The following is a 25,735-nucleotide window of genomic DNA, read 5'->3' as shown; positions in this document are numbered from 1 at the left end:
CATTCTGTTTTATTCAGTACCACTGAGGCTGGATATCCTAATTTAGAAAATTGTTGGCAATTTGATAGTCAAATATGGTATCTCATTGTTTTAGTCTGCATTTTTAAAGTTGGCGGTTTAAAAATATTTTGCTTAATGATAAATTTTCAAGCACTTATTTTTTTGTTTGTTTTTTTTTGTTTTTTTGAGATGGAGTTTCGCTCTTGTTACCCAGGCTGGAGTGCAATGGCACAATCTTGGCTCACCGCAATCTCCACCTCCTGGGTTGAAGCGATTCTTCCACCTCAGCCTCCTGAGTAGCTGGAATTACAGGTGTGCACCACCATGCCCAGCTAATTTTTGTATTTTTAGTAGAGACGGGGTTTCACCATGTTGACCAGGATGGTCTCGATCTCTTGACACCCACCTCGGCATCCCAGAGTGCTGGGATTATAGGCGTGAGCCACCGCGCCCGGCCTCAAACATTTCTGTTTAAATAAAAATGTTTGAAACACTTTCTCTGTTAGGTCATGTTCCATATTTTTTCTCTTTGGAGCTCTTTTGTATTCTTGGCCTATTTTTCCACTGGGAGGTTGACATACATAAATTGCTTTACAAAATATTTTCATATGTAAAAATATTATCTCTGTCATAAATATTGTAAATATTTTCCCCATTTATCTTTACAGTTTTATTTAGTGTTTGTGACATTAAACTTTTCTTTAAACATCAAATCTTTAGGTTTCTTTTTTCTTTTAAATTTTTATGCTTAGAAACTTCTTGGTTACACTAAAAATCAGACCAATGTTTATTATGTCTAGTAGTTACACTAGTGTTATCTCTTAAGATTTTTCATTCATCCGGAATATATTTTTGGTACATGTGAGATGTAAGTATCTAATCTCTCCAACTGAAAAGCTATATTTATGAAATAACAAAATCTGATATTATGGAGCATTTGATTCTGGGATTTCTATTCTGAAAACTGATCGATATGTGTACTCTATGTGAGTATTCTATTCATGACTGAATTGTTTTAAGATAAAAATATATTTACACATTATTTTGTGAGATTCAGAGTATAAAAATGGCCATTCATAGGACTTTGTTTTCTAGATGGTATTAAGTTTAATTATATGAATAACTTCTTCTTTTATTTTTTATAATAGCAAAGCTTGACTTCAACATTGAATTATAAAAAGATTTGAAATAACCATAAACCCTTTTCTTAAAAAAAAACAAAAACCTATGACTCTGAACAATTTAATTTCAGCCCTAGTTAATATCTTGGTCAATGGTTAAATTAGAAAAAGGTATATTTTCAAGTTTGACTTATGTAGTAATAGAAAGAAAAATATCTTGGTTTTGTAATAAAAAACAATTTCAATATTTGACCATTTTGTTGATAGGATTTGATGATAGAGGACAATCTTTTAAAACTTGAAGTTAAGCGTACTCGAGAAATGCTTCACAGTAAGGCAGAAGAAGTTCTTTCCCTGGAAAAAAGAAAACAGCAATTATACACCGCTATGGAAGAGCGAACGGAAGAAATTAAGGTTCATAAAACAATGCTTGCATCACAAATAAGATATGTTGATCAAGAACGGGAAAACATAAGGTAATTTTTAGTTTTAAAACACTGCTGAGGAACTTTGAAAAAAAAAATAAGGGTGATGTCTGGAGAACTGGCTGCCCCCTAACATCCTGGATGTGCATCTTTTTCTTATTCGTTTGAAATGGCTTTTCACATAAGACACAGGGCATGTTATAGTCATAAATCTAGGCGCTTCCTTTGGTTAATTCTTCATTCTTTGGATTGTCCCTTTTACATTAAGATCACGAATCTACTTGGAATTGCTTTTCATCTATGGTTTTTGTTAAAGTCCAATAACATGTCTTTTATAAAATAGATAATAGCTGCATCTGTTGAAGTGATTTTGTCATAGAAATTTTGCACACCTTTATGTGCAAAGATTATTTCCAGCTACAGGTTTTTTTTTTAATGTTACTGTCAATTTCATTTTTGGTTTGTTGCTGATATGTAGAAATAGTTAATTTCTGTATATTCGGCAACCTTGCTTAACAATCCTGTTTGAACAATCAGTAGATTCTAATTCTATATGCTGTATGTAATTTATATTGTTTTCAAACAGTAAGTTTTATTTCTTGCTTTCCAATCTTTATAACTTTTCTTTTTTCCCAGTTCAGTACTGAAGAGCAGTGTTGATTACAGCTATCTTTGTCTTGTTTCCTGATGTCAAAGGGAGAGCTTTCATTGTTTTTTCATTAAGTATAAGGTTTACTGTAGTTTGTTTCTGGTTCTTTTAGATATCTTTTACCATATTAAGTGAGCTCCCATCTATTTTTAATATTTACTAAGAGGTTATTTTAATTTGTTTAATCAAGAATGGATGTTACTTTTATTATATGCTTTCTCAGGATTCACTGACAAGATGTAGCTTCTTCAATCTGTTAATGTGTTTAACATACAGATAAATTTTTCAAAGTCAAACCAACCTTACATTCTAGAATAAACCCAACTTGTCTGTCACATATTATCTTTTGCATACATCTAGATTTTGTTAGGGAATATTTTCATACAACTTTCGCGTCTATGTTCATGTGTACAAACCCATAATTCTCCTTGCTCTACTGTCCTTGTCAGGTTATCAAGCTCTTAAGATTATGTCTGCCTTCATAAAATGACTTGTGTGTATTTCTTATTTTTCTCTACTCTGAATATGTTTCTAAAAGAGTGGAATTATATCTTTTTTGTTTTTCAAAGACCTCATTGGAAACAAAGCCATTGGGAGCCTGAAGTTTTCTATGGGGAACATTTTCAGCTATTGGTTGAAATAGTTGAATAGTCCTACTGGTTATAGGACAATGCAGATTTTGTATTTCTTATTGATTCCATTTTGGTAAATTTTATTTTTCTCTAGGAAAAGTTTTCTATATCCAAATTTTCAAATGTATTGCCATAAAGTTGTTTATAATATGATTTTATTATTTAATAGTTGTAGTATTTTTAGAGATGACTCCTTTTATTTTTCTGACATTGGTTGATTGGCATTTAGGCTGGTTCCAGTCATTGTTTTAATAACCCAACTCTACCACTGTAGACTTTTGGGGCAGGGTAAGTCTCACCACAAGTTAATCAGTTTTAACATTATTTGGAAAGGATCTGCTATTATCAGAATCTTCTATTGTCCATTCATTATTTCATTAGTTTCTGATCTTGCCTTTCCTATCTTTCCTTCTTTTAAATGGGGGTTTAAATGTTCTTTTCCTAAATTCTTCAGATGCTTAGCTTATTAATTTTCAGCTTTCAAGTCTGAAAAAATACCTTTAAGTATTAGCTTCATCCCACAGAAAGTTAATATTGCCATTATTTTCTTTTTTGCTTTTCTTCTTTCAACGGTCATAGACTTTTACTTTTGAAACTTTATTGAGGTATATTTGAGATACATAAGTTGCATATATTTAAAGCATACATTCGATAGGTTTTGACATGTATAATACACCAGAGAAACCATCACCACCATCAAGACAGTGTTTCCATCACCTCCACATGTTTCCTTGTACCCCACTGTAATTCCTCCTTTCAGTGCCTCCCAATGTTTCTCTCTCCAGACAACTGATCTGTTTTTTATCCATATAGCTCAGGCTGCATTTTCAAGAGTTTTATGTAAATGGAATCCGGTAGTAGGTCCGTCTTTTGTCTGGCTTTTTTCATTCAGCATAATTACAGTATTTTGAAATTCATCCCTGTTGTGTATATCACTATACATTCCTTTTTATCAGGGGTTGACACACTTTTTCTCTAAGAGCTAGATAAGCAACTTATAGTTCCTTGCAGGCCATACGGTCTTTGTTTTATTAGTTTTGTTTGTTTTCTTTTTTTGATTTTTTTCTCTTTTTTTGAACTTCAGTTCTATGTTTTATTAGTTTTCTAAAAATTTATTTCGATAGTTTTTGGGAAACAGGTGGTTTTTAGCTACATGGGTAAGTTCTTTAGCAGTAATTTCTGATATTTTGGTGTACCCGAACCCAGGCAGTGTACAGTGTACTCGGACCCAGGCAGTGTACAGTGTACTCAAGGTATAGACCTTTATCCTTCAGGCCCCTCTCACCCCCCAGATAAGTCCCCAAAGTCCATTAGATCATTTCTTTTTTTTTTTTTCTTTCATAGATTCTTATTCAAACTCATTTAAAGGGATGGGTATTAGGTATTCATTTTAGTGACGTCTCTGACTGTTCTGGATAGTGATACCTCAAGATCTTTTTTTTTTTATTGCATTTTAGGTTTTGGGGTACATGCGAAGAACATGCAAGATTGTTGCATAGGTACACACATGGCAGTGTGCTTTGCTTCCTTCCATCCCCTCACCTGTATCTGTCATTTCTCCCCATGCTGTCTCTTCCCACCTCCCCACCCCCCCTCCACTCCCCCATTTCCCCCCAACGGACCCCAGTGTGTACATTAGATCATTTCTTATGCTCTTCCATCCTCATAGCTTAGCTCCCACTTATAAACAAGAACATAACAGTATCTGGTTTTCCATTCCTGAGGTACTTAGAATAATGTTGCCCAACTCCATCATCCAAGTTGCTGCAAATGCCTTGATTTTCTTCCTTGTGTGGCTGAGTGGCATTCCATGGTGTATATATACACCACATTTTCTGTATCCACTCATTGGTTGATTGGCATTTAGGCTGGTTCCAGTCATTGTTTTAATACCTTAACTCTACCACTGTAGACTGAAAGCTGCCACAGACAATATGTCAAAAAATGAGCATGGCTATTTTCCAATAAAACTTTATGAATATTGAAATTTGAAATTTTCATGAAACATAATTCTTTTATTTTTCTAACCACTTACAAATTTAAAAATCATTCTTCGCTTGTGGGTTACACAAAAACAGGTGGCAGGCAGGATGGTTTGCTGACCCTGGCTTTCTCTTGGTAAATAGCAGTATTCCACTGAATGTGTTTGCTCCAATCTGTGTATCCATTTACCTGCTGATGGACATTTGAGGTGCTCCCAGTTCTTAGCTATTATAAACAAAGGTGCTGTGAACATATGTGTTCCTGGTATGGACATATGTTGTCTTTTCTCTTACTTAGGAGTAAAATTGCTGGATCATGTAGTAGGTACATATTTAACCTTTCAGGAAACATTAAGAAATTGCCATGTATTCATTATTTCTGTCTTTCCTGCTTTTTGTTGGTTTTACTGAATTTTGTTTTGCTTTTTCTTTATTTGGAACGTATACATTCTAATTTTAATTATTTTGCTGGTTATTCTTAGATTTAAAAGAAACCTTAATTCTCTATGAATATTGAAAATTAGTTTGTAATATTTTCCCTTCCTAAAAAATAAGACTTTTAGCATCTTTTGCCTCTTCTTTTCTTCTTCCCATCATTCACTGATTGTTGAAACAGTGATTATAGTTTCTTGTTAGTGTTTTTAATCTTATGTCTGTACTTTTTAAAGAACTCCTTAATGTGCACTAAGCTGTACAGCCAAATGCCAGCAATAACTTAAAACTACCTATGTTCGTTTCTTAATTTTTTTTCATGTATCCCTTGTTATCATTCTATTTTCTTGTATTTCATTTTTTGGAATATGATTCTGAATTTGTTTATTTGAACTGCTGTTTTCTGAAATTTTGCAATCCTTGTATGTTTACTATATAGTTATTCTCCCTTAAACTTGAATTAGAGATCATTGTGAAACATTGTTTCATATTCTGCTAGATTACAGTGTTGTTTATGAGAAATCTGATTAGAGATAAATTTATTTTGTAGGGAAACTAGGTTTTGTTTTCTTTCTGGGAGTTTTGGGATACTCTCTTTATCCTTGGTGTCTCATAACTTTCTTGTCTGTGTCCAGGTGTTTTGCCATTTTTAAGTTTCTCTTTCTTGACCCTTCCTGGGTAAACTCTTTTAGTTATTTAAAATTTTTTTTTGTCTTAGGATCAGGGGTACATGTGCAGGTTTGTTATACAGGTAAACTTGTGTCATGGGGGTTTGTTATACAGGTTATTTCATCAACCAGGTGCTAAGCCTAGTACCAATAGATATTTTTTCTGTTCCCTCCACGTACAAATAGGCCCAGTGTCTGTTGTTTGCCTCTTTGTGTCCATGAGTTAATCATTTAGGTCCCACTTATAAGTGAGAACATGCAGTATTTGGTTTTCTGTTCCTGCATTAATTTGCTAAGGATAATAGCCTCCAGCTCCATCCATGTTCCCGTGCAAAGCAAGATCTTATTCTTTTTTTATGGCTGCATTGTATTCCATGGTGTATATATGCCACATTTAAAAAATCTGTCACTGATGGGTATTTGGGTTGATTCCATGTCTTTACTACTGTGAAGAGTGCTATGATGAACATTCTTGCATGTGTGTCTTTATGATAGAATGACTTGCATTCCCTTGGGTATATACCCAGTAATGGGATTCCTGGGTTGAATGATACTTCTGTTTTTAAGTTTTTTGAGGAATCACTGAATGGCTTTCCAAAATGGCTAAACTAATTTACACTCCCACCAACAATGTATAAGCATTCCTTTTTCTCTGAGACCTCACCAGCACGTTATTTTTTTGACTTTTTACTGGTAGCCATTCTGACTAGTGTAAGACGGTATCTCACTGTGGTTTTGATATGCATTTTTCTAATCATCCATAATATTGAGCTTTTTTTCATATTCTTGTTGGCCGCATACATGTCTTCTTTTGGAAAGTGTCTGTTTATATCCTTTGCCCGCCTTTTAATAAGGTTGTATTTTTTCTTGTAAATTTGTTTAAGTTCCCTATAGATGTTGGATATTAGACCTTTACTAGATGCATAGTTTGCAAAAATTTTTTCCCATTCTGTAGGTTGTCTGCTTACTCTGTTGACGGTTTGTTTTGCTGTGCAGAAGCTCTTCAGTTTTAACTAGATCCCATTTGTCACTTTTTGTTTATGTCATGATTGCTTTTGGCATCTTCATCATGAAACCTTTGCCCATTCCTCTGTCCAGAATAACCCTGCCTAGGTTGTCTTCCAGAGATTTTATAGTTTTGGGTATTACATTTGAGTTTCTAATCCATCTTGAGTTGATTTTGGATATGACATAAGAAAGGGGTCCAGTTTCAGTCTTCCGCATATGGCTAGCCACTTGTTGAATAGAGAGTCCATTCCCCATTGATAGTTTTTCTCAGTTTTGTTGAAGATGAGATGGTTGTAGACATGCAGCCTGATTTCTGGGCTCCCCTGTTCCATTAGTCTGTTTTTGTACCAGTACCATGTTGTTTTGGTTACTGTAGCCCTGTAGTGTACTTGGAAGTTGGGTAACGTGATGCCTCAAGCTGTGTTATTTTTGTTTAGGATTGCCTTGGCTACTCAGGCTCTTTTTTGGTTCAATATGAATTTTAAAATAGTTTTTTTTCTAATTCGATGAAGAATGTCATTGGTAGTTTGACAGAAATAGAATCGAATCTGTAAATTGCTTTGGTTATTACGGGCTTTTTTTTTTTTTTTTTTTTTTTTTTTTTTTTTTTTGAGGTGGAGTTTTGCTCCTGTTTCCCAAGCTGGAGTGCAGTGGTGTGATCTCAGCTCACTGAAACCTCTGCTTTCCGGTTTCAAGCAATTATCCTGCCTCAGCTTCCTGAGTAGCTGGGATTACAGGCACCCCACCACCATGCCCAGCTAATTTTTGTATTTTTAATAGAGACGGGATTTCACAATCTTGGCCAGGCTGGTCTCGAACTCCTGACCTTGTGATCCACCCACCTCTGCCTCCCAAAGTGCTGGGATTACAGGTGTGAGCCACTGAACCTGGCCAGCATGGCCATTTTAATGATACTGATTCTTCCTGTCCATGAAAAACCAGCTTTCTCCTAATTTCCTTAGGCAGTGTTTTGTAATTCTTATTGTAGAGATTGTTCACCTCCCTGGTTAGCTGTATGCCTAGGTATTTTATTCTTTTTGTGTCAATTGTGTAATGGGATTGCATTCCTGATTTGGCTCTTAGCTTGGCTGTTGTTGCTGTATAGGAATGCTAGTAATTTTCATACATTGATTTTGTATCCTGAAACTTTGCTGAAGTTGTCTTATCAGCTGAAGCAGCTTTTGGGCTGAGACTATGTGGTTTTCTAGATATAGAATCGTATCATCTCCAAACAAGGATAGTTTGACTTCCTCTCTTCCTATTTAGATGCTCTTTATTTCATTCTCTCTCCTGACTGCTCTGGCCAGGACTTCCCACAGTGTTGAGTAGGAGTGGTGAGAGAGGGCATCCTTGTCTTATGCTGGTTTTCAAAAATATGATGTTGACTGTGGGTTTGTCATAGATGGCTCTTATTTTGAGTTATGTACCTTCAATACCAAATTTTTTGAGAGTTTTTAACATGAAGAGGTGTTGAATTTTATCAAAAGCCTTTTCTACATCTATTAAGATACTGTCATTTTTGTCTTTAGTTCTGTTTATGTGATGAATCATTTATTGATTTGTGTATGTTGAACCACTGACAGCTTGCACCATGTACCTGGAAATGCCAGGCACTCAATGTCAGACTGTAAAATTAGCCACAGGGGCTGTGCCCTGAAAAGCCACAGGGATGGAGCTACCCAAGGCTTTGGGAGCCCACTCCTTCTATCAGTGTGCCCTGGATGTGAGACATGGAGTCAAAGGAGATTATTCTGGAGCTTTAATGAGTGCCCCGCCACATTTTGGACTTGCATGGGGCTTGTGGCCCCTTTGTTTTGACCAACTTCTCCCATTTGGAACAGGAATATTTACCCAATGCCTGTACCCCATCTGTATTTTGGAAGCAACTCATTTTTTTATTTTACAGGCTCTTAGGTGGAAGGGACTTGCTTTATCTCAGATGAGACTTTGGACTTGGACTTCTGAGTTAATGCTGGAATAAGACTTTGGGGGATTGTTGGGAAGGTGTGATTGGTTTTGAAGTATGAGAATATGGGATTTAGGAAGGGCCAGGGGCAGAATATGGTTTGGCTCTGTGTCCCCACCCAAGTTTCATCTCCAACTGTAATGTCAAGGGAGGGACGTCGTGGGAGGCAAATGATGCTGTTCTCATGAGAGTGGGTGAGTTCTCATGAGATCCAATGGTTTAATAGTGTTTGGAAGCTTCACGCCTCTTGCTCTTTCCCTGCTGCCTTGTTAAGAAGGTGCTGCTTCCCCCTTGCTTTCCATCATCATTCATGACTGTATGTTTCCCGAGGCCATGCCAGACATGTGGAACTGTGAGCCAATTAAATGTTTTGTTTGTAAATTATCCAGTCTCAGGTGGTATCTTTAAAACAGTTTGGATATGGACTGATACAGTAGTTGTTCCTCTAACTGTGGTGTAGACTGAGTACAGTCAACAGACTTGTTTTCTGGATGTTTTCACAGGGCCTAGGCTTTGTGTGGGGTCTCTGTTTGTAGCTGACATCTCATCTTTGGTTTCACAGGCGGATGTGTTAGGAAGTATTTTTGGTGTTGAAGCTTGGGGTGTGATGCAGTAGGTCGTGTTCAGTAGGTAGGCTCTTGCGTGGCTGGTGTGTCGTGTTCAGTGGGTAGGCTCTTGCATGGCTGGTGTGTCGTGTTCAGTGGGTAGGCTCTTGCGTGGCTGGTGTATTGGGTTCAGTGGGTAGGTTCTTACATGGCTGGTGTGTCGTGTTCAGTGGGTAGGCTCTTGTGTGGCTGGTGTGTCGTGTTCAGTGGGTAGGCTCTTGTGTGGCTGGTGTGTCGGGTTCAGTAGGTAGGCTCTTGTGTGGCTGGTGGCTCCTCTCTATTTCCTCACAGTTGTAGCCATGCTCCCCCGCAATGCTCTGAAAGTGTGGGCTCCTCCCTCACCTCAGTGCTGGTTGTAGATGATGGCCTGGTGCTCCTGGGCTGCCCACCACGGGTCTGGGGTGATCTCAGGGTTTACGCTTCTTTTCCAACTTGAAGGCAGCAGAGGAAGGTACCTTAGTAGTGGTTGTGGCTGAGGATCTTTTGCTTGTTTCCTGAGGGCTCCATCCCAGAGAGGTGCAGGTCAGTAATCGGAGTGCAATATACCCAGGGTGAGGGGTCTGTGCTGTGGCCCAAGCTGGGGATACCTGCCTGGTGATGAGCAGCAGGGGTTCATGTGATCCATGGGGGATGGACTGGCCTCCTCTCCTTGGCTCAACTGCAGCTTGTTGCAGATATGGATGAGGTACTTAGGGCTTTGCTCCTTGGTTCATCTGAGGATGGCTGGGGTAGTACCACTGCAGAGCCAGTGACAGAGGCTTTTGCTTGCCCTGGGGCTTCACCTTTGAGAGACATTTAGCTGCTGTTACTGGGAGCGTTCAGCTGGTGGGGTGCGGTCGCTGTACTGCTGGTGTGAGCTTGTGGCTTGCTGGGGAGCACGGAGTTAAGGGAGTCGGGAGATGAGAGTGGTGTTTTCTCTTTATGACTGCAGCGTGCTGTAAGCTCAGGTGTTTCTTCAAACCAAGGTCAGCAGCAAGAGAACTGCTGCTGTGGTAGTGGCAGAGGGGCTGTCACATGCTTCTGAGAGTGTCTTCAGGAAAACTCCAGGCCACTACCAGTAGGTACACTCAGCCGAGGGTGGAGCAACTGTTCTGTGGTCACAGGCTGGGACCCCTGCCTGGTGAAGAGCCAGGGGATGGGGGTTCCCAGGGAAGAGCAGCTGAACTCCTCTCTGTGTGGTCTCTTTTAGTTATTTCAAGTTTTTCTTCAGGTCAGGGGAATATTTTTCTATTTTTTTCTTACCATCGTACTCTCCTCTGTTGTCTCTCTGTGGTTCATTTTTAGTAGATGTCGGCCCTTTCAGGTCTGTCCTCCAGGTTTCTTTTTGCTCCTTGTATTTTACTCTCTCAGATATTCTTAATCTCTCTCTCCCAATTCCCCTCTCCTCTGCCAAATCTGCCCCCTTGTCTGTCTCTCCAGATTGCTCATTAATCTTTATTCTTCACTGCGCGCGCTTACACTGAAAACTTATGTGCAAGCACTGCTGTTCTGTCATTGGTCCTTTATTTTCATAGCTGCCCATCTTGTTATGGGTGTTTCTGGAATCAATATTCTCTTCTCATTTAGAGGGTGCTAATTAGAAGAATGAAAATTGTCTTCTATGCATTGTGTTCACCTCAGGCCTGTTCTTTGTTCATTTTGTTCTTTCCATTTATGCTGTTAGCTTTCTGTTAGTATTTATCAATTCATGCCTAATAATCATTGGATATTGGTACCTAACTGGTAAGGGTTTCCTCTGCAATTAAGTGGATCTCCTGTTTTCTCCCACAGAACGCTTCTCTAAATGGGAGGGCTGATTGTGCGCTCTGAGCTAGTCTGTCCTGTAAAGAGCATAACAGCTATTAAGCAGGGTTAGGGCTTCATGGCTAAAGAAAGTTAGGAGGTGTTTATTTTGAGTGATAAAGACTTTATCTCATGCCTAGGTAAAACTGCCTTTCTTTTTCATTTATTTCTACTGTTGTTGTGGAGGCCTAGAATTACTTCATGTTTTTACCTCTTTGTCTAGCTTCAATATAGATGCTCAGAACTCTGGCAAATCTTTTAGTTATCACTGGAGCAGAAAGCATTCCTGACATTTCTGTATACTTAAGAGGGCTGAGGGGAATGGCCCAGAGGTGTTGATTATAGCCTCAGAGATAACTCTTGTTCTTTTTATTTTTATTCCTGAGTTTGGATGTTTTTCAGACTTCTTTGGTGGAAAATAGCTCCTGCTCCTGCAGTGGTCTTCCATGTGTGTGTCTGTTCTTTTCCATTAATTTTACCCCATCTGTTTTCCATGAATTCATGAAAAATTACTGTGTCTTTCTTGTTCTCATAACTGCTCTGTTGCTGTTTTTTTGTTTTGTTTAATCTTTATTTTAGAAAGGAAGAGCCATACACTGTGCTTGGTCCACAGTCTTAAACTTGAAGTCCAGCAAGTTTTATGATCACATAAAGGATGAGTAAATATTTTCTGAGGAAATGAGTGATAATTAAATATTAAAAAAACTAACTTCTGATACTAAATATATTTTATCATCAGTTCTCTCTAGCAGTAGAAAAGCTGGTAGGTTGAAGATTTCTTTTTCACCATGGTTAGATAGCTTACTTTCCTGAGTTTGTAGGAGAGAACTTAGTCACTCTCCATATTGTCATGCATATATTAAGATTACTATTACTGTAAGTTCCAAAAAATAGCTCATAAAATATAAATTTACTGAAATAAAAGAAAGTAACCAATGGATTTAAGAATCTGGGAAGACAAATCTCAACCTCCCTGTTTGGGCTTTTTAAAGATGTCTGCACAGCAAACAGCCTCAGAAACTAGAGGTAGTATCTCCCTCTGCAGCAAATATTTGGGTTACCTAGCCTTGAGATTCCTCAGCTGCGATGCAAATCTACTGTGTGCAGCATTGATTTAAGCCCCTTCCTGCCCCCATGGGATGTAGGGAGCAAGGGGAATCAATGCAAAGAGGAATCTTATGCTACCTGCTGTGTCTTAAGAAATAAAGTCCTTCGTCTCTGAAATGGCAATTGTATCTTCTGCCAGTAAAAGACACGTGAAACTGGCAGGCTAACTTGTCAGGTTTCCAGTAGGGTAAATATCAGACCCGTCACACCAAATTATTAAATTAAAAAGTGAGAACGCATTTAACCTTTTCAGTTTAGTAGTAACACAAATCCAAATGTCTTCAATAAGAACACCTGATAGTCCCTTAAAAGTTCTAAAGTATGTTATTCATTTCTCAGTGTTTCTTTTTCTTATTAGCACTGAGTTTCATGAGCGGCTAAGTAAAATTGATAAGCTGAAGAACAGATATGAAATTCTGACTGTCGCTATGCTGCCTCCTGAAGGAGAAGAGGAGAAAACACAGGCGTACTATGTAATCAAGGTGATTTTAACTGATTCACAGTTGCAATTGTATCAATTTTTCTTTGTTAACTCATTCACTATAATCCTCTGAATTTAAAAAACAAAAACAAAATCGCAACTTCCCCTCCATGAAATCTAGCAACTATTTCACTTAATTAGGGCCACTAACTATTGCACTCAGTAAAGGCCAAAACATTTATTGCTAAATGGAGATACTGAAGGCACTATTCATTCCGTACACCTCCAGTCCCTGAGGTCAAGGCACTGCCCGCTGATTCCCAAAACTTGCTAACTTCCTCCAGAACTCTTCCTCTTTTTTTCAGGTCATTCTACTTGACCATTCTTTGACACTTTTGTCTTTCTGCTATTTGTGTCATGTCATTTCCCCTCATCAAGATTTCTGATCTTTTTCTCTAAGACCTATTACCTAAGTGTCTCTGGTATGCATGTGACAATCTGCTCAACAGCGGAGGCTCAAAGCTTTGGCTTCACTTGACTATAGGCTCCCATTCTATGCCACACTCTGGCTTCACCTCAGCATTTCGTAGAGCTACACCACCTCTGCATTTTAAACTCCAGTTTACCATTGCAGTCCTGGTAGGGCAGCTGTTCAGAGAGGAGGAGGGTTGTCTTCTGCCTTCCTATTACAGGGAGACAGACCAGGTGAATCTTTTTCTGATGTTTGACAGGCTGTCTGCCATCCCATGGTTATCTTTACCCATAAGGGGAAATTCATTGAGTGCTGTGGAACTGAATGCTATTCTCTGAGCACTGCTATATCCAACTTTCCCATGTAGAAAATACTCTGAACAGGAGTAATTTCCTTTACAGAAAGATCTAGGAAATTACTCAAAATGCTAAAAATAAGAAATGGAACTGGTAACTTACTAATTTCCCTGTACCACACCTTTAAAGAATGGCTCTCCCTTTGACTTCTACCAACTTAATCGCCCAAATTTTCTCCTGTAGCTTTTCTTCGTATCTGCCCCTAACAAATGCAGCAAGTATGGTATGCCTGCCACTTTGCTGCTTGAAATTCTGCCCTCCCCATGGGAAATCAGTCACAGCGCTCAAATCTTTCTTGTAACTTGTCAGTCTGTAATACCGCAGGCTTCTGTCAAAACAGGAATTTCCTCTTCTCAGGTTTTAAAAGTTCCTGAAGGATAAAGGGTAGGCTCTAATTTTTTAGGTGTTGGGAAACAGGTAGATGTTGCAATTCCAGTTAAGTTTTTCTAACAAGCGGTGTGATGGGTTACCTAAAAGTACTGGCATTAAGTGTGCTTTTGTCCATATCCTGGTTTTACCACTGCTTAGGTAGGTGACCAGGCATAAGTTACTTAATCATGCAGTGACTAAGTTTCTTCACTCAGAAAATGAAGAGGATAATATTGTTACTTTTGTTGGGAGAAGTAAGAAAATATATGTAAAGCTCCTGGGACAGTGTCTGGCACAAAATGATCATCAATAAATATTATTGTTATTACTATGATGATGCTGATTAATAGGAAAGCAGGCAAGTTTTGTATGAAAAAAGAATATTCTTTCTGTTTACAGTGAAAGTGCTGGGTAAAATGCAGTATAATGATTATGTTAAATGAATTGAGGCTATCAGTTACTTCCTCATCTTCCTGATGCCATATTTCTTATCTTCCATCTTCTCTGGGATCCACAGCTTGCCGCAGTTAGTCCCATTTTTGTTGTTGTTGTATAGCATGCTTAAACTTTTACTGGTAACACTTCACAAGTCTCAGATATGTGAAAATGAAACTTTATAACTAAACGCAGTACAGCTTGTATGAGGAAAAATTATCTATGGCCTGAAAAATAGAGAAAAGCAAACCATGGGTGCAATGATGCCACTGCATAGTGACACCCAAGTGTTGGCATTTTCTAGTGGGCCCTTCAGCTATCATCTGATTCTATAGGAGTGCACACCTTTGACCCTCTATTGACTTGTTTTACAACTCTGTAGGAATAGATGGTAACTTGGAAGATACCTGACAGTAACATAAGTGATTCTTGCTGCTAACAATGTAAGTGGATTTTTGGCCAGTAGAAATACAACTATGCTCTGTAGAAAAGATAACCCATGCATTAAAGTTTCTTACACTAAAATATATTAATATGTTTTGCATCTACCAGCAAATTCACTTCAGCATTTCTGATTCTATATGTCTACAATATAAAATATTTTTCATATTCTTCTTTGAAATAGTCTACCTTTCTGGCTCTTTAACAAGTTGAATAAAATCTTCATTGTTCGTATTTGAGAATTTTTAACTATTTGAAAATAGTACTTTGGCATTTTCACTGCTGGAAAAAATGTAAATTGCCAAATAGAAGTTAATTTTTGTTTTTTTTCAATATAAGTCTGTTTTTCAATGTAGCAGACTCTGTTTCTCATATAGTCAATGTAGGATTTAAATTCAGTCAAATCAAAATTGATTCCCGCCCCCCCCCACCCCCACCACTTTTTTTTTTTTTTTTTTTTTTTGAGATAGAGTCTTGCTCTGTCACCCAGGCTGGAGTGCAGTGGCATGATCTCAGCTCACTACAACCTCTGCCTCCTAGCCATTTCCTGCCTCGGCTTCCTGAGTAGCTGAGAGTACAGTTGCACGCCACCACGCTGGCTAAGTTGAGACAGGGTTTCACCATGTTGGTTCAGGCTGGTCTCAATCTCCTGACCTTGGGATCCACCCACCTTGGCCTCCCAAAGTGCTGAGATTACAGACCTGAACCACCACACCCGGCCCATTATCTTTCCTACGTTATCTACAACGGGATCTGTCCTGATGGATATGTATATTATACTCTGGCTGTGGGTAACAGGAATTTGATTACAATGCTAACCACTGTTGTGTTTTCTGAATGTTGTGGATTAGGCATCAGCAAACTATGAAACTACGCACTCCAGCCAAATGCTGCCCACCACTTGTTCTGTAAATAAGTATTGGAAGACAAACTACATGTACTTATTTATTTACATACTGTTTAGAGCTGCTTGCATGCTACAATGACAGAATGAAGTAGTTTTGATAGACTGAATGACCCATAAAGTCTAATTACTATCTGACCTTTACATACAAAGCTTGTTGACCCTTTTATTAGTTTCTTAGGGCTGTGATACCTGCCATCAAACCAGCTGCCCAGGGACCTGAAAACCTGCCTACATGTCTGGCCCACCGTTCCCACTACCACCATCTGAGCAAGATACCCAGAGGCCCAAGAATCAGCCTTCGAGGACCCACTAATACCAGTAACAGCATGAGCCACTCTTGGGCCCAGGAGTAGAAACACTCAGCCCACCACTTCTACCAATTGGGCCCAAAGACAGGTGTACCTGGCATCCTAGATCCCAGCAAAACTTCTGCACCAAGGCTCAACTAATAACCATACAAGTCACTGAGGAAATCAGAGATACCAATGACCCTGAGCACGCCTAAGAAATCATACAAAGACCACACTACCACAGGCACCCCAAATCAAGACATCAACTACATATGTACATCTTCAGGAGAAAATCCTCCCACAAAAAAGCAATTTAGCAGAAGCAACTGTTAAATGAGATATGCATATATTAATAGAAGGACACAAAAACCATGAAAAAGGAAGGAACTGTGACCCACCATATGACAACTGTTCAGCAATAGATCCCACTCAAAAGGAAATCTTTAAATGCCAGATGAAAAATTCAAAATACAGAAGCTCAATTAGATGCAAAATAAATCTGAAAACCAATACAAATAAATCAGAAATCAATTCAGGGTATGAGCAAGAAATTTCCAAAGAAAATAGATATCTCAAAAAAAAAATTCTAGAACTGAAAAATTGAAAGAACTATAATACACACTTGAAACTTCAATAATTAATAGGCTATACAAGCAAAAGAAAGAGCCAGTAATAGACTAGACAAGCAACAGAGAGACTCGCACACCTTGAAGACAGGTCTTTAAAAATAATCCGGTCAAATTTAAAAAAAAAATAGCCTTAAATGTAAATGCGCTGAATGCTCTAATCAACACAAAGACTGGCAAATTGGATAAGCAGTCAAGACCCATCAGTGTGCTGTATTCAGGAGACCCATCTTATGTGCAAAGACACACACAGGTTCAAAATAAAGGGATGAAAGAAACGTTATCAAACAAATGAAGAGAAAAAAAAAAGCAGGGGTTGCAATCCTAATCTCTGATAAAACAGCCTTTAAACCAACAAAGATCAAAAGAGACAAAGGCATTACATAATGGTAAAGGGATCAATGCAGCAAGAGCTAACTATCCTAAACACATACGTACCCAATACAGGAGCACTAAGATACGTAAAGCAAGTTCTTAATGACCTACAAAGAGACACAGACTCCCACACAATAATAGTGGGAGACTTTAACACCCCACTGTCAATATCAGACTGATCAATGAGACAGAAAATTAACCAGATCTGGGTTCAAGTGCTGGATATCCTTGTTAATTTTCTGTCTCGTTGATCAGAGAGGACACAAACAGATGGAAAAACATTCCATGCTCCTGGTTAGGAAGAATCAATATCATGAAAATGGCCATACTGCCCAAAGTAGTTTATAGATTCAATGTTATCTGCATCAAGCTACCATTGGCCTTCTTCACAGAACTGGAAAAAACCACCTTAAACCTCATATGGAACAAAAAAAGAGCCCACACAGCCAAGACAATCCTAAGCAAAAAGAACAAAGCTGGAGGCATCACAGTACCTGACTTCAAACTATACTACAAAGCTATGGTAATCAAAACAGCACGGTACTGGAACCAAAACAGTTCCAATGAAAGAGATATAGACCAATGGAACAGAACAGAGGCCTCGGAAATAATGCCACATGTCTACGACCATCTGATTTTCGACAAACCTGACAAAAACAAGCAATGGGGAAAGGATTCCTTATTTAATAAATGGTGTTGGGAAAACTGGCTAGCCATGTGCAGAAAACTGAAACTGAATCCCTTCCTTACACCTTACACAAAAATTAACTCCAGATGAATTAAACATAAGACCTAATACCATAAAAACCCTAGAAGAAAACCTAGGCAATACCATTTAGGACATAGGCGTAGGCAAGGACTTTATGAGTAAAACACCAAAAGCACTGGCAACAAAAGCCAAAATAGACAAACAGGATCTAATTAAACTTAAGAGCTAAGAGCTTCTGTACACCAAAAGAAACAATCATTAGAGTGAACTGGCAACCAACATAATGGGAAAACATTTTTGCAAGCTACCCATCTGACAAAGGGTTAATATCCAGAATCTACAAAAAATTTAAACAAATTTACAAGAAAAAAACAACCCAATCAAAAAGTGGGTGAAAGATATGAACAGAATTTTTCAAAATTATACATTTATGTGGCCAACAAACATGAAAAAATGCACATCACAGGTCAATAGAGAAATGCAAATCAAAACCACATTGAGATACCATCTTATGCCAATTAGAATGGTGATCATTAAAAAAATCTGGAGACAACAAGCTGAAGAGGATGTGGAGAAACAGGAACACTTCTACACTGTTGGTGGGAGTGTAAATCAGCCCAACCATTGTGGAAAACAGTGTGGCCATTCCTCAGGATCTAGAAATAGAAATATCACTTGACCCATAAACAACTGCTACAAAGAGAATAAAATACCTAGGAATACAACTAACAAGGGATGTGCAGGGCCTCTTCAAGGACAACAACAAACCACTCCTCAAGGAACTAAGAGAGAACACAAACAGATGGAAAAACATCCATGGAAGTTTTTCCAAAAAAGGAAGAAGAATCAGTATTGTGAAAACGGCCATACTGCCCAAAGTAATTTATAGATTCAATGCTATCCCCATCAAGCTACCACTGACTTTCTTCACAGAATTGGAAAAAACTACCTTAAACTTCATATGAAACCAAAAGATAGCCCATAGCCAAGACAGACGGACAGATGGACAGATGGACGGACAGACGGAAGGAAGGAAAGCAGGCAGGCAGGCAAGCTAGCTGAGGCATCATGCTACTTGACTTCAAACTATACTACAAGGCTACAGTAATGAAAACAGCATGGTACTTAAACTAAAGCAGTACCAATGGAAGCGATATAGACCAATGGAACAGAACAGGGGCCTTGGAAATAATGCCACACATTTACAACCATCTGATATTTGATAAACCTTACAAAACCAAGCAATTGGGAAAGGATTCCTTATTTAATGCATGGTGTTGGGAAAACTGGCTAGCCATATGCAGAAAGCTGAAACTGGATCCCTTCATTACACCTTATGCAAAAATTAACTCCAGATGGACTAAAGATTTAACCGTAAGACCTAACACCATAAAAACCCTTGAAGAAAACCTAGGCAAAACCATTAAGGACATAGGCATGGACAAGGACTTCATGACTAAAACACCAAAAGCAATGGCAACAAAAGCCAAAACAGACAAATGGATTCTAAATAAACTAAAGAGCTTCTGTACACCAAAAGAAACAATCATTAGAGTGAACTGGCAACCAACAGAATGGGAAAAAATTTTTGCAGTTTACCCATCTGACAAAGGGCTAATATTCAGAATCTACAAAGAACTTAAAACAAATTTACAAGAAAAAAACAACCCATCCAAAAGTGGGCAAGGGATATGAACAGACAATTCTCAAAAGAACACATGTATGCAGCCAACAAACATATGAAAAAAGGCTCATCATCACTGGTCACTAGAGAAATTCAAATCAAAACCACACTGAGATACCATCTCATGCCAGTTAGAATGGCAATCATTAAAAAATCAGGAGACAAATGCTGGAGAAGATTTGGAGAAATAGGAATGGTTTTACGCTGTTGGTGGGAGCGTAAATTAGTTCAAGCATTGTGGAAGACAGTATGGCAGTTCCTTAAGGATCTAGAAATAGAATTACCATTTGACCCAGCAATCCCATTCCTGGGTATATAACCAAAGGAACATAAATCATTCTATTATAAAGGCACATACACACATGCGTGTATTTTTTGCGGCACTGTTTACCATAGCAAAGACTTGGAACCAACCCAAATGCCCATCAATGATAGGCGGGATAAAGAAAATGTGGCACATATACACCATGGAATATGCCCATTAATGATAAGACTGGATAAAGAAAATGTGGCACATATCTACCATGGAATACTATGCAGCCATATAAAAAAGGATGAGTTTACATCCTTTGCAGGGACATGAAGCTGGAAACCATCATTCCCACCAATCTAACACAGGAACAGAAAACCAAACAGTGCATGTTCTCACTCATAAAATGGAGCTGAGCAATGAGAACACATAGAAATAGGGAGGGAAACATCACATACTGGGGCCTCTTGGAGGGTGGCGGGCAAGTGGGGGGATAGTATTAGGAGAAATACCTAATGTAGATGACGGGCTGATGGATGCAGCAAACCACCATGGCACGTGTATACCTATGTAACAAACCTGCACATTCTACACGTGTACCAAAAAACCTAAAGTATATATATTAAAAAAAAAAAAAAAGAATAAAGCCTTCAAGATGTTTGGTGACTGAACTTACAAATTATCAGTTATGCCTGAGGGGTAAGAGAGAGAAAAAAGTTTAGAAAGCCTGTTTAAGGAAATAATTGATGAAAACATCTTAAGTCTAGTGAGAGAGGCATCCAGATACAAAAGGCTCAGCAATCCCAGGAAAATACATTTCAAAAAATACCTCATCATGGTGTATTGTAATCAGAATGTCTACAGTCAAAGTGAAACTGCAAAAGAAAAGTTAAAATTAGCAAGAGAAAAGCATCTAGTCACCTATAAAGGAAATCCCGTCAGAGTTAACAGCAGATTTCTCAGCAGAAATCTTACAGGACAGAAAAGAATGGTGTAGAATTTTCAAAGCTAAAAGTAAAAAAACAAAACAAAACAAAACACAACACCTGTCAACCCCCAATTTTATATCCAGCAAGAATAAGCCTCATAAAGAATACTCAGCCAAGCAAACACTAAGGGAATTCATTACCACTAGACCAGTCCTATAGGAAATGCTCAAAGGAGTTTTAAAATGGAAACAAAATGTCAGTATTCACCATCATGAAAAGAGACGAAAGCTATATATAGAACTCAAAGGTCTTATAAAACAAACACACAAAAGAGGAAGAGAAAGGAATCATTGGCAACACAAAAGAATTCCACCAAAACACGGACAACCACACAGAGAAAAAAAAATTTATAAACCAACTAGGTAATAATTGAAAATATGACAGGAACAAAACCATATATATCAATATTAGTTCTGAATGTAAATGGATCAAATGATCCAAGTAAAACAGACAGTGGAATGGATAAAAAAATGTGATCCAACTATATGCTGCTTATATGAAACTCACTTAACCTGTAAAGACAAACATACAGTGAAAGTAAAAGGGTGGAAAAGATATTCCACAGAAACCAAAAGCAAACAGGAGTAGCATTACTTACATCAGATAAAACAGATATTAAATCAAAACAGTAAAAGACAAAGAAGGTTATTACATAGCGATAAAGGGATATATATGCACGTGACACTGCAGCACCTAGATTCATAAAACAATTATTACTAGACTGAAATAAAGAATTAGACAGCAATACAATAATGGTAGGTCAACACCCCACTGACAGCACTAGGCAGATTATCAAGACAGTAAGTCAACAAACATACATTGGACTTAAATCAGACTTTAGACAAAATGGACATGTAACAGACATCTACAGAACACTCTACCCAACGACTGTATACTATATATTCTTTTCATAAGCACATGGAAAATTCTCCCAGATAAACCATGTATTAGGCCAGAAAACAAGTCTTGAAAAAATAAATAAATAAATAAAAATCTTCTCAGACCACAGTGCAGTAAAAAACTGGGAATCAATGCCCAGAGAAACTCTGGGCATCTTAGAAACATACGGAAATCAAACAATATGGTCCTAAATGATCACTGGGTCAACAAAGAAATCAGGATGGAAATTTTTAAAAATTTTGAAATGAATGACAAGGATAAGTTGTAGTAACAGCCAAATTCTACATACCACAACCTGTGGAATAGAGCAAAAGCATTGCTAAGAAGGAAGTTTATAGCATTAAATACCCGTATAAAAAATGTAGAATAATCATCAATTAACAATCTATCACTGCACCTCAAGGAATTAACAAAACAAGAAAAAAAAAAAAAAACCCAAAGTTAGCAGAACAAAAGCAGTAAGAGATCAGAGCAAAACAAAATAAATGGAGACAAAAACATTTGCAAGTGATCAAGGAAATTGTTTGTTCTTCGAATGACAAAATTGATAAACTACTAGCTAGTCAAGAACAAAGATCTAAACAAACCAAATCAGAAATAAATGAGACATTACAACTGAACTACAGAAATAGGAAAGATCATCAGAGACTATATTACCTTATAAATTAGAAAACCTAGAGGAAATGGATTCCTGGAAACAGATAAATTTCTGGAAACATATAATACAACCTCCCAAGGTTGAACCAGAAGAAACAAAAATCCTGAACAAACCAATAATGTAAATAGCAAGAATGAATCCATAATAATAAAAAATGTCCTAACAACAACAAAAAAGCCCAAGATAAAATGTAGTAACAGCCAAATTCTACCAAGTATACCAAGAACTAATACAAATACTCCTGAAACTGTTACAAAACATTGAGGAGGAGGGAATTCTCCCTAACTCATTCTGTAAGGCCAGTGTAACACTGATATCAAAACCAGACAAGAACACAACACAAAAAAGAAAATAGATGAATATTCCTGATCAACACAGACCATAGACACAAAAATCTTCAGCAAAATACTAGCAAATTGAGTCCAACAGCACATCAGAAAGATAATACACCATGATCAAGGGGGTTTTATGCCAGGGATGAAAGAACAGTTCAGTATATGCAACTCAATAAATATGATACATCACATGAACAGAATTAAGGACAAAAATCATATAATCATCTCAATAGATGTAGAAAAAGCAATGTGATAAAATTCAGTATTCCTTCATGATAAAATCCTTCATAAACTAGGCACAGAAGGAACACAACTCAAAATAATAAATGCCATCTATGACAAACCCATAGCCAACATCATACTGAATAGGGAGAAAGCTGAAGGCATTCTCCCTAAGAATTTAAACAAGACAAGGGTGCCCACTTTCATCACTCCTATTCAACATAGTACTGGAAGTCCTAACCCCAGCAATCAGGCAAGATAAACAAATACAAGTCTTTCAAATAGGAAAAGAGGAAGTCAAATTATCTGTGTTCAAATTACCTGTGATCTTAATTTAGAAAACCCTAAGGACTCCACCAAAAAAAATCTTAGATTGGATAAATGAATTTAGCAGAGTTTCAGGATACAAAATCAAGGTATAAAAATCAGTAGCATTTCTATACACTAACAATGATATAGCTGAGACCCAAACTAAGAAGGCAATTCCATTTATAAAAGATACCAAAAAAAGGACCTAGAAATGTATTTAATCAAGGAGGTAAAAGATCTCTATAAGGAAAACTACAAAACACCGATGAAAGAAACCATAGATGACACACACAAAGGTAAAAACATTACATGCTCATGGATTGGAAGAATTAATACTGTTAAAAACAACCATAGTGCCCATAGGAATCTACAGATTCAAGGTAATCCCTATCAAAATACCAATTTCATTTTTCACAGAATTAGAACAATCCTAAAATTCATATGCAACACAAAAACCCAAATAGTCAAAGCAATCCTAAGCAAAAAGAACAAAGCTGGCAGGACTATATCATCTGACTTCAAATTATACCGTAAGACCGTTGTAACCAAAGCATCAATTGTACTGGTATAAAATGAGACACAATCAATGGAACAGAATGGAGAATCTAGAAATAAACCCACATACAGCTAACTGATCTTTGACAAAACTGAGAACATATACTGGAGAAAGTATGCTTATTATGTGTGACAGAAAAATCTGTACACCAAACCTCCACGACAGGTAATTTACCCATATTACAATCCTGCATGTCTACCGCTTGAACCTAAAAGTTGGAAGAAAAAAAGTGGGCTAAGAACATGCTTATACACTGTTGGTGGGTATGTAAATTAACACAATCTCCATGGAAAACAGAATTAAGATTTCTCAAAAAAGTAAAAATAGAACTACTCTTTGATCCAGTAATCTAAACAAAGGAACAGAAATCATTATATCAAAACAATAGCCCCACTCCGTTTACTGCAGCACTATTTACAATAGCAAAGACGTGGATTAAATGTAAGTGTCCATTGATGGATGACTGGATCAAGAAAATGTGGTCTCTATGCACAAAGAAATACTATCCAGCCATAAAAAAGAATGAAATCCTGTCTTTTACAGCAACAAGACAGAACTGGAGGCCATTATCTTAAAAGAAACAACTCAGACACAAAAGCAAAAACCATGTGATCTCACTTATATGTGGGAGCTAAATAATGTGTACACATGGAGGTGGAGTGATAGACACTGGAACTCAGAAGCATGCTGGGGGTATCAGAGGGGCAGGGATGAGAATTACATAATGCCAATATTCAACATCCTTAAAGAAAAGAACTTTCAACCTAGAATTTCATGTCCCGCCAAACTAAGCTTCATAAGCGAAGGAAAATAAAATCTTTTGGGAACAAGCAAGTACTCAGAGATTTCATCACCACCAGGCCTGCTTTACAAGCGCTTCTGAAAGAACCACTACACATAGAAAGGAACAACCAGTATCAGCCTTTCCAAAAATATACCAAAAAGTAAAGAGCATCAACATAATGAAGAATTTACATCAACTAATGGGCAAAACAGCCAGCTAACATCAAATGGCAGTATTAAACTCACATATATTATTATTAATCCTAAATTTAAATCGACTAAATCCCCCAATCAAAAGACACAGCCAAAGCTCATTGGTATGCTGCATCCAGACCCATCTCACATGCAAGGATACACAAAGACTCAAAACAAAGGGATGGAGAAAGATTTACCAACCAAATGGAGAGCAAAAATAAATACATAAAAAGCAGGAGTTGTAATTCTCACCTCTGATAAAATAGACTTTAAAGCAACAAAGATCAAAAGAGGCAAAGGAGGACATTACGTAACGGTAAAAGGATCAATGCAACAAGAAGAGCTAACGATCCTAAATATATACGCACCCAATACAGGAGCACCCAGATACATAAGACTTACAAAGAGATTTAGACTCCCAAACAATAATAGTGGGAGACTTCAACATCAATATTAGACAGATCAACGAGACAGAAAATTAACAAGCATATCCAGGACTTCAACTCAGATCTGGAACAAGTAAACTTAATAAACATTTATAGAACTCTCCACTTTAAATACACAAAACATACACTCTTATTAGCACCACATCATACCTACTTACAGGTTTAAATGAAAGATTGGTTGGCTGCTTTTTTGTTATTTTCTTCCCCCATTTTTTCCTGTCTCCATTATTAAGCACAATTATTGGTATAAAAGGTTTTCAATACCCATTTTTAGACTGCATTCTAGCCTGGGCAATAAAGCAACACTTCCGTTCTCTCTCCCTCTTTCTTCCTCTCCTTCATTCTTTTTTTTTTTCTTTCTCTTCCTTTTTTTTCTTTCTTTAAAACAAAACAAAACAAACAAAAGAGTGTTTCGTGAGATTAGAAAAAAGGCCAGGTAATCTTGGCATCCTGAAAGCTGAAAGAGGAAGGGGGAGTGTCTATGTTAAATTTTGATGAGGCTCACAGGACTTTGCACTTTGGGAGGCCAAGGCAGGCAGATCACTTGAGGTCAGGAGTTCAGATCATCCTGGCCAACATGAGAAAACCCCGTCTCTACATCTCTACTAAAAATACAAAAATTAACGGGAG

The 25,735-nt window shown here is 37.5% G+C and overlaps 1 protein-coding gene across 1 annotated transcript in view; it reads left to right on the top strand.

Annotated features, from left to right (window-relative positions):
- The window catches only part of CCDC39 (coiled-coil domain 39 molecular ruler complex subunit), a 64,461-nt gene that overhangs the window by 32,312 nt on the left and 6,414 nt on the right, over positions 1–25,735 (top strand). The window contains exons 13-14 of the mRNA XM_003926927.4: positions 1,389–1,597; positions 12,736–12,859. Coding sequence (XP_003926976.1) covers positions 1,389–1,597; positions 12,736–12,859 — 333 coding nt within the window. The remainder of the gene's footprint in view (positions 1–1,388; positions 1,598–12,735; positions 12,860–25,735) is intronic.

The sequence above is a fragment of the Saimiri boliviensis genome, chromosome 8 (genome assembly GCF_048565385.1).
Source record: "Saimiri boliviensis isolate mSaiBol1 chromosome 8, mSaiBol1.pri, whole genome shotgun sequence".
Classification (NCBI taxonomy): domain Eukaryota; kingdom Metazoa; phylum Chordata; class Mammalia; order Primates; family Cebidae; genus Saimiri; species Saimiri boliviensis.
This window is presented reverse-complemented; position numbering and strand designations above follow the sequence as displayed.